Consider the following 8504-nt stretch of genomic DNA (forward strand, 5'->3'; position numbering starts at 1 on the left):
TTTCATGATATTTAGATGCTAGTATTTACTTGTGGCGCTATGCTAGGCTATGCTAGTCAGCTTTTTTACTGATGAGGGTGCTCCCGGATCCGGGATTGTGTGCAAGTAGAAGTTAAAGCCATGTTTGTATAACACTTCATAGCGTGTCATTGCTATATTACTGCTGTCTGTCAACATGTTTTAGCAATATTGCGTCACAAATCTGATCTCAATTCGATAGATGTGATTTGGGTTAGACTGAATTGGTATCTTTCAAATCTTTCTCCACTCCAGATTTCAGGCTATAAGCACTATGGTTAGTTCTAAGACTGTCTGAGTAACTGACTTAGTGACTATCCATCTAACTATCCCTTATCTCTATCTACAGTAATCCCTACCTATTCCCTTCTAACTCACGTAAGAGGAGAAGCAGTCCAGCCAGCAGTAGTCCTATAGCGGCCAAGCCCAGGCTGGAGGTCCGGGGTAGAGAGGCCCTACACTTGTCCCCTCCCCCACAGTCACACACCATAACCTGGACAGTGTCATTTGCAACCATCCCTTGCTGGTCCTGGATCACCAGAGGCACTGTGTAGTTACCGTACGGCAGACTCTTCAAACTGACCAGACTCGCCTCCACACCTGACCACCAGGGAGAAAGAGAGAGTGGGGTGGAGGGAGAGGAAAATAAGGTAGGGGGTTAATTATATTCAATTCTAGGTTAGCAGGTTGTGTTGAGATTGGCTGAAATGTCCATGTATATTTATGGACTTTGGAAGAGGTCTGTGACTGCGGAAATAGTAGATTACTATATTATCAGGATAAATGCAGAGCTTTGGTGTGTGTGTATATGGACGTGTGTGATTCTGCTAACCAGTGGCAGGGTCCAGTTTCCAGCGGCTCTTCAGTGCTTTGTCTCCGTTGTCCACTCCCAGGGAGAGGAAACAGGGACATCCAAAGGGAGACTTGTCCTTGTCTGCTACCGGCACAATCACTGTGTTACCACACATCACCAGCTTCTTCTCCACCACATAGGGCGTGTTGTCATTGATATCCCCCAGGTGGACCAGAATGGTGCCTGTAGCCGTGGCAGGGGGCTCCCCTGAGAAACGAAGACAGAGACTTTGAATACTTTATTATGCTCAATACCATACACATATGCATATGTACAGTTGAAGTTGGATGTTTACATATACCTTAGCCAAATATATTTAAACTCAGTTTTTCACAATTCCTGACATTTAGGTCAGTTAGGATCACCACTTTATTTTAAGAATGTGAAATGTCAGAATAATAGCAGAGAGAATGATTTATTTCAGCTTTTATTTCTTTCATCACATTCCCAGTGGGTCTGAAGCTTACATACACTCAATTAGTATTTGGTAGCATTGCCTTTAAATTGTTTTAACTTCGGTCAAACATTTTGGGTAGCCTTCCACAAGCTTCCCACAATAAGTTGTGTGATTTTTGGCCCATTCCTCCTGACAGAGCTGTTGTAACTGAGTCAGGTTTGTAGGCCTCCTTGCTCGCACACGCTATTTCAGTTCTGCCCACACATTTTCTATGGGATTGAGGTCATGGCTTTGTGATGGTCACTCCAATACCTTGACTTAGTTATCCTTAAGCCATTTTGCCACAACTTTGGAAGTATGCTTGGGGTCATTGTCCATTTGGAAGACCCATTTGCGACCAAGCTTGGAGTTCCTGACTGATTCAATATAACCAGACAATTTGCATTCCTCATGATGCCATGTATTTTGTGAAGTGCACCAGTCCCTCCTGCAGCAAAGCACCCCCACAACATGATGCTGCCACCCCCGTGCTTTACGGTTGGGATGGAGTTCTTCGGCTTGCAAGCCTCCCCCTTTTCCCTCCAAACATAACGATGGTTATTATGGCCAAAACAGTTCTATTTTTGTTTCATCAGACCAGAGGATATTTCTCCAAAAAGTACAATCTTTGTCCATATGTGCAGTTGCAAACCGTAGTCTGGCTTCTTTATGGTGGTTTTGGAGCAGTGGCTTCTTCCTGCTGAGCGGCCTTTCAGGTTATGTCGATATAGGATTAATTTTACTGTGGATATAGATACTTTTGTACCTGTTTCCTCCAGCATCTTCACATGGACCTTTGCCGTTGTTCTGGAATTGATTTGCACTTTTCGCACCAAAGTACGTTCATCTCTAGGAGACAGAACGCGTCTCCTTCCTGAGCGGTATGACGGCTGCGTGGTCAAATGGTCTTTACACTTACGTACTATTGTTTGTACAGATGAACGTGGTACCTTCAGGCATTTGGAAATTGCTTCCAAGGTTTAACCAGACTTGTAGAGGTCTACAATGTTTTTTCTGAGGTCTTGGCTGATTTATTTTGATTTTCCCATGATGTCAAGCAAAGAGGCACTGAGTTTGAAGGTAGATCTTGAAATACATCCACAGGTACACCTCCAATTGACTGAAATCATGTCAATTAGCCTATCAGAAGCTTCTAAAGCCATGACATCAATTTCTGGAATCTTCCAAGCTGTCTAAAGGCACAGTCAACTTAGTGTATGTAAACTTCTGACCCACTGGAATTGTGATACAGTGAATTATAAGTAAACAATTGTTGGAAAAATTACTCATGCACAAAGTAGATGTCCTAACCCACTTGCCAAAACTATAGTTTGTTAATTAACAAGAAATTTGTAGAGTGGTGAAAAACAAGTTTTAATAACTCCAACCTAAGTGTATGTAAACTTCCGACTTCAACTGTACATACACACACAGCTGCATGCAAGCACACACACAAACACATCCACACATACACACTACACACTAACCGTAGTCTATGGCTTGGATTAGAATAGTGTAGATGTTGTCTTTGTTGACATAAGGTGATTCCCGGTCCATCTTCTTTACTGTAGTCACCTCTCCTGTCTTGGGATCTATGGTGAACCAGCTTGCTGGGTCCTCAACTAACTCATACCTGGTCAGGACATGGAGAGGACAGACGGACAGGCAGACAAGACAGACAGACAGACAGACAGGACAAGACAGACAGACAGACAGACAGACAGACAGACAGACAGACAGACAGACAGACAGACAGACAGACAGACAGACAGACAGGTCAACACATGGCTTTTCTATACTGTCATAAGTAATAATGGTGAAACCAACTTAAACAAAGGCTTCAAATAAAGTGCAGATGCTTAATGTGAACACACAATTTCAATATACACTACATGACCAAAAGTATGTGGACACCTGCTCCTCAATCATCTCATTCCAAAATCATGGGCATTAATATGGATTTGGTTCCCCTTTGCTGCTATAACAGTCTCCACTCTTCTGGCAAGGCTTTCCACTAAATGTTGGAACATTGCTGCGGGGACTTGCTTCCATTCAGCCACAAGAGCATTATTAGTGAGCTCATTAGTGAGGTCGGCACTGATGTTGGGCGTTTAGGCCTGGCTCGCAGTCACGGTTTTAATTACTCCCAAAGGTGTTTGATGGGGTTGAGGTCAGGGCGCTGTGCAGACCAGTCAAGTTCTTCCACACCAATCTCAACAGACCATTTCTGTATGGACCTCACTTTGTGCATGGGGGCATTGTCATGCTGAAACAGGAAAGAGCCTTCCCCAAACTGTTGCCTCAAAGTTGGAAGCACATAATCGTCTAGAATGTCATTGTTTGCTGTAGGGTTAAGATTTCCCTTCACTGGAACTAAGGGGCCTAGCCCGAACCATGAAAAACAGTCCCAGGCCATTATTATCCTCCACCAAACATTACAGTTTGCACTACGCATTGGGGCAGGTAGCGTTCTCCTGGAATCCGCCAAACCCAGATTTGTCCGTCGGAGTGCCAGATGGTGAAGCGTTATTCATCACTCCAGAGAGCACGTTTCCATTGCTCCAGAGTCCAATGGAGAGCTTTACACCACTCCAGCCGATGCTTGGCATTGTGTATAGTGATCTTAGGCTTATGTGCGGCAGCTCGGCCATGGAAACCCCTTTCATGAAGCTCCCGACGAACTGTTCTTGTGCTGACATTGCTTCCAGAGACGGTTTGGAACTCGGTAGTGAGTGCTGCAGCCGAGAACAGATGATTTTTATGCGCTACGCGCTTCAGCACTCAGTGGTCCCGTTCTGTGAACTTTTGTAGCCTACCACTTCGTGGCTGAGCTGTTGTTGCTCCAAGATGATTCTACTTCACAATAATAGCACTTACAGTGCTGGGGCAGCTCTAGCAGGGCAGAAATTTGATGAACTGACTTGTTGGAAAGGTGGCATCCTATGACAGTGCCTCATTGAAAGGCACTGTGCTCTTCAGTAAGGCCATTCTACTGCCAGTGTTTGTCTATGGAGATTGCATGGCTGTGTGCTCAATTGTATACACCTGTCTGCTACGGGCATGGCTGAAATAGCTGAATCCACTCATTTAAAGGGGTGTCCACAAACTTTTGTATATATATTGTAAGTTGTGGGAATCAATATTACAACCTAGGTAAATGAAGAATCATCATGATGTTTCTGAGGCACAACATGTTATGCCACCCACCTGATTTTGTCCACATCTGAGTCAACGTCGGTGACTATGGGTTTGTACAGCACCTTTCCCACCTCCTGCTCTTCCTTTCCATACACGTCTGTCACTTTATTGTCAAACACCGGGGGGTCGTTCACGTCAATCACCTTCACAGTCACGTTGACCGTCTGGGGGGGCACGGTCAGGGTCTTACCAGAGGACACGGCCCCGCCGGCGCTACAGACAAACAAAGGCTCCTCGTTCTCCACGGCGATCTGCACATTGGTTAATGTTGTCTTCTCAAAATCCTTCCCCTGAGAAAAACAGTCAAATCATCACGTTAACTGTTCAATCACAACACTACAAAAACGGGGTGCACAATTCTAACCAATTACTGCGCTTCTCTTATATAAAATAGATCAATCAAGTATCAAAAATGTTTTCCCTTGTCAGCACATTTTCGTGACATTTTTTTATTTATTGCTGCAGCAAAATCAAGCATTTTGGAATGCAACTACTGTATCACAAAAGAAAACTGCGAAATCCTGGAGGGACTGACTAAGTGATGCTCATGCTCAGGACGTTGTTGGCCTACTCATGTAAGGTCATAAGGTCACCAGACTCACCTTGATGACAGTCAGTATACCCTCGTTGGTCTTGGGGTCGGTCTCGATCTTATAGTTTCCTTCCTCGTTCCCCATCACAATGGAGTAAACGGCTCGCCATGCGGGGGTGTTGGGGGTGTCTGCATCAGTCACAGCCACTCGGAGTATCTCTTTATTGGATTCCATCTCCATCAAGTGAGTATTGTACTGCAAAGAAAGACGGTAAAGTAAGCATTTGTGCTTCAAAAATCAATAAAGACATTTTCAATCAATCGATCAATTGATCAAACAACCAACCAACCAACCAACAAATCATTGAACCAATCAATCAACCAGTCAATCAATCGATCAACTTGGAACTTACGGTCTTGTCTTTGAACACTGGCTGGTGAGTGTTGGAGTCCGTTATGTGGAGGTTGACCACCGCAGTTGAGGACAGGGCTGGTATCCCATGATCCTTAGCTTCAACAACCACTTTATACATCTTTACTTTCTACGTGAACAACAAAAGAAGTGAAATATTGATCCACCATTTTACATACAGTTATTGATTGTGTGTGCGTGAGAGAGTTTGTGCGTCAATTGTGTGTGTTTGCACAATTGTGTGTGTGTGTGTGTGTGTGTGTGTGTCATAGTGGAGCCTTACGTCATAGTCAAAGCAGCCGGTGAAGGTGAGCTGGCTCATCTTGGTGCCCTCCACCTGCTTCAGCTTGATCTTGGGCTCGGCTGGCTCCTGAGACAACACCCTTATACTGATGTTAGAGTTCTGTGTGTTCACCTGATCCATGTCCCTGGCTGTCAGAGGCACTGGCAGATACCCTGATACAGGGGAAGAGGGAAGGAGGAGAGGGGGGGTGAGAAGGAAAACAGGAATAGGAGGAGGAGAAGAGGGGAAATGAGTTCCCCTTTACATGTTCTCTATGATCAAGAAAGAGGAACCACTTGTTCTCGGGCGAACAGTCTAGCTAAGTATACTTTATATACAGGCACATGATTTACAGCCCTTTGTGTGTACTGACCCTCTGGCATGTTCTCTTTTACACTTGCTTTCATGACAGGGTGCTCAAAGTAAGGGGCGTTGTCATTGATGTCCGTAATTGCCACGTCGAACGCGAGAGTCTTGTCTACCGGCGTACCAGTCTCCGTGTCAATGATGTCAAACACAATCTGTGGGAAATAATGTATTACTGTTGTGGTTAGATATTCCGTTTGTCTGTCTGTTTAGATTGTCTGTCCGTCCATCCGTCGGTCTTTATCTTTTGATGCTTACATGAAATAAGGGGTACTTCTCCCTGTCGATCGGCTTGTGTACGTACACCACTCCGTCATTGTCGTCGATGGAGAACACGCCCACCGGTTCCTCGTTCACTCCAGTTCCAGATAAACGGAACTGATGTCTTTTGAAAACAGCCGTTCTATCGTTGAACATCTGGAAAGATTACCAGTTTTCAGGGCTATGTACACTGGGTCTGGTTTAGGAGAAGCCCGAGAGCGGTAGAGGGGTCACAGTACAGCTTACTACAGAGTTATGTTGGAACTTTTCTTCTCTTGAATGATTATATACTATTTATGGGCCCAGTGGTTTTCTACATTTACTGAGGTAGCATGTGTAGACAGATGTGTCTTGTTTGTTGCTGTATGATGTTTTTACCTGTGTGGCGAATTTAGGGAAAGGTCCAGGGTCCTCCTCCACTAGCTCAATTGTGGATAGGACCCACCTTCTTTTGGAACGCAGCAGCAGCTCCTTTAGGAGATCAGAGAAGGTGAGGGGAAGAGGGTCACTGTATCTGTGTTTTTAAACTCAAATGTATTTTCATTTCTGGAAATACTCATGACATACCCTCTTTTCCCGCTTGTTCAGTGTATAGTTGCCAGTGTCATGTGCCAGTGCTAATGCAACCGCCATGGAGACCTGATGACATAAGAGTGCAAACATGCAATTAGAGAGAATGTATTCACAGGTGTGTGTGTAGTAAAAAAAGACATAAAGATGAAGGTATGAATCATTGCAGGTGACAGACCTGTGGAAGCCATAATGATAGTGGGAGAGTTTGGGTGTACTGTATAATGGCGTGCGTGTGTGTGTGCGTGCATGATGGGTAATGATGATGGTGGGAAGTAGATTATATGCAGCAGGGGATGATTGTATGGAGCCGTGTTGCCATTGCCATTCTGTGTATTGTCTGTATTAGTCTCACATGCCAGAAAGTTGCAATGCAAACACATTGCATGATTAACTGAACACTGTAACTATTATTGTAAAAAAGGCCACCCTGCTCCTCTCCTCTACCTAACTTCCCCTCAAGGTCCCTTCAGTTTCTCTTAAGTCCCATTAGTTTGGCTGCTCAGCCTACTTTTTTTTAAATGTGATTTTATTTCACCTTTATTTAACCCACATATCCCTCACCAATCATAGCCCTGCCATTCCCAACCAATCAGAACACTTGGAAATTCTCATCTGGACACTGCACCCGCCCACTGCACCGGCCCACTCAGGTCAGAGTGTTACCGTAGTCCGGAGGGAGAAGAAGCATGTTTCGGAGAACTTAGTATTGTCGACAGTAACACACATGTCTGAATTTAGGGTCGTGCATCGATATGTAAGTTGCAGGGGGGTTTTATTGGGGATTTTACATGCTGTGTAATAATTGGTCATTCACTTCATGTTACTTTGATACATTTCAGCCATATGTCCTACTATAGTATTACTAAGTATTACTAAGAGCTGCCAATACTGCTTTGCGTACTGTTTATCGTATGTAGTATTATTCCGTACTGCCATACGTGTCATTATTGCGTTGCACAAGTACTTTTGCAGAAGTGGTTTTATTTTTTATTTCGATGTATGTATTGGTAAACATAGTATTTTGCATGCGAACGCTAACACAGCGTTTTCCATAGTGGCCTTATTAAGGTGTTTTATTGCGCTGCCATGGGCGAGCTTCTAGAGTCATCCCAGACAGCTCTTCAGCATGCACAGATTCATTTACGACCCTGTGGCGCCAGGCCAGATCTGATATGGCCTCAGCCTGGCTGATTCTCACACAAGGCTGGAGAAGAGGGTGCCATAAATCTAGACCCTTTGTCAATCTAAGTAATTAGTTTCTCTCTCCCTCCAAGAACTGAATGTTTAAGTGTATGTTTATATTGATGTTAATGTTTATAAGCCTTTAAAGACATGTTTTACATATAATGCCATTTGCCATTTATACATTTATACACTACTGTTCAAAAGTTTGAGGTCACTTAGAAATGTCCTTGTTTTCGAAAGAAAAGCAACATTTATGTCCGTTAAAATAACATCAAACTGATCAGAAATACGGTGTAGACATGGTTAATGTTGTAAATGACTATTGAAGCTGGAAACAGCATATTTTTTCATGGAATATCTACATATGCATACAGAGGACCATTATCA

The 8504-nt window shown here is 43.9% G+C and overlaps 1 protein-coding gene across 1 annotated transcript in view; it reads right to left on the bottom strand.

The window, feature by feature from the left end:
- The window catches only part of LOC120058747 (cadherin-like protein 26), a 30042-nt gene extending 23050 nt beyond the window's left edge, over positions 1 to 6992 (bottom strand). The window contains exons 1-11 of the mRNA XM_039007488.1: positions 6927 to 6992; positions 6738 to 6830; positions 6357 to 6515; positions 6106 to 6253; positions 5733 to 5905; positions 5451 to 5579; positions 5108 to 5293; positions 4515 to 4795; positions 2795 to 2940; positions 851 to 1078; positions 397 to 618 (exon numbers count right to left, since the gene is read on the bottom strand). Of these exons, the coding sequence (XP_038863416.1) occupies positions 397 to 618; positions 851 to 1078; positions 2795 to 2940; positions 4515 to 4795; positions 5108 to 5293; positions 5451 to 5579; positions 5733 to 5905; positions 6106 to 6253; positions 6357 to 6515; positions 6738 to 6830; positions 6927 to 6992 (1831 nt within the window). The remainder of the gene's footprint in view (positions 1 to 396; positions 619 to 850; positions 1079 to 2794; positions 2941 to 4514; positions 4796 to 5107; positions 5294 to 5450; positions 5580 to 5732; positions 5906 to 6105; positions 6254 to 6356; positions 6516 to 6737; positions 6831 to 6926) is intronic.
- Between the last annotated feature and the right edge of the window lie 1512 nt (positions 6993 to 8504).

This window comes from Salvelinus namaycush, chromosome 14, assembly GCF_016432855.1.
Source record: "Salvelinus namaycush isolate Seneca chromosome 14, SaNama_1.0, whole genome shotgun sequence".
NCBI lineage: Eukaryota > Metazoa > Chordata > Actinopteri > Salmoniformes > Salmonidae > Salvelinus > Salvelinus namaycush.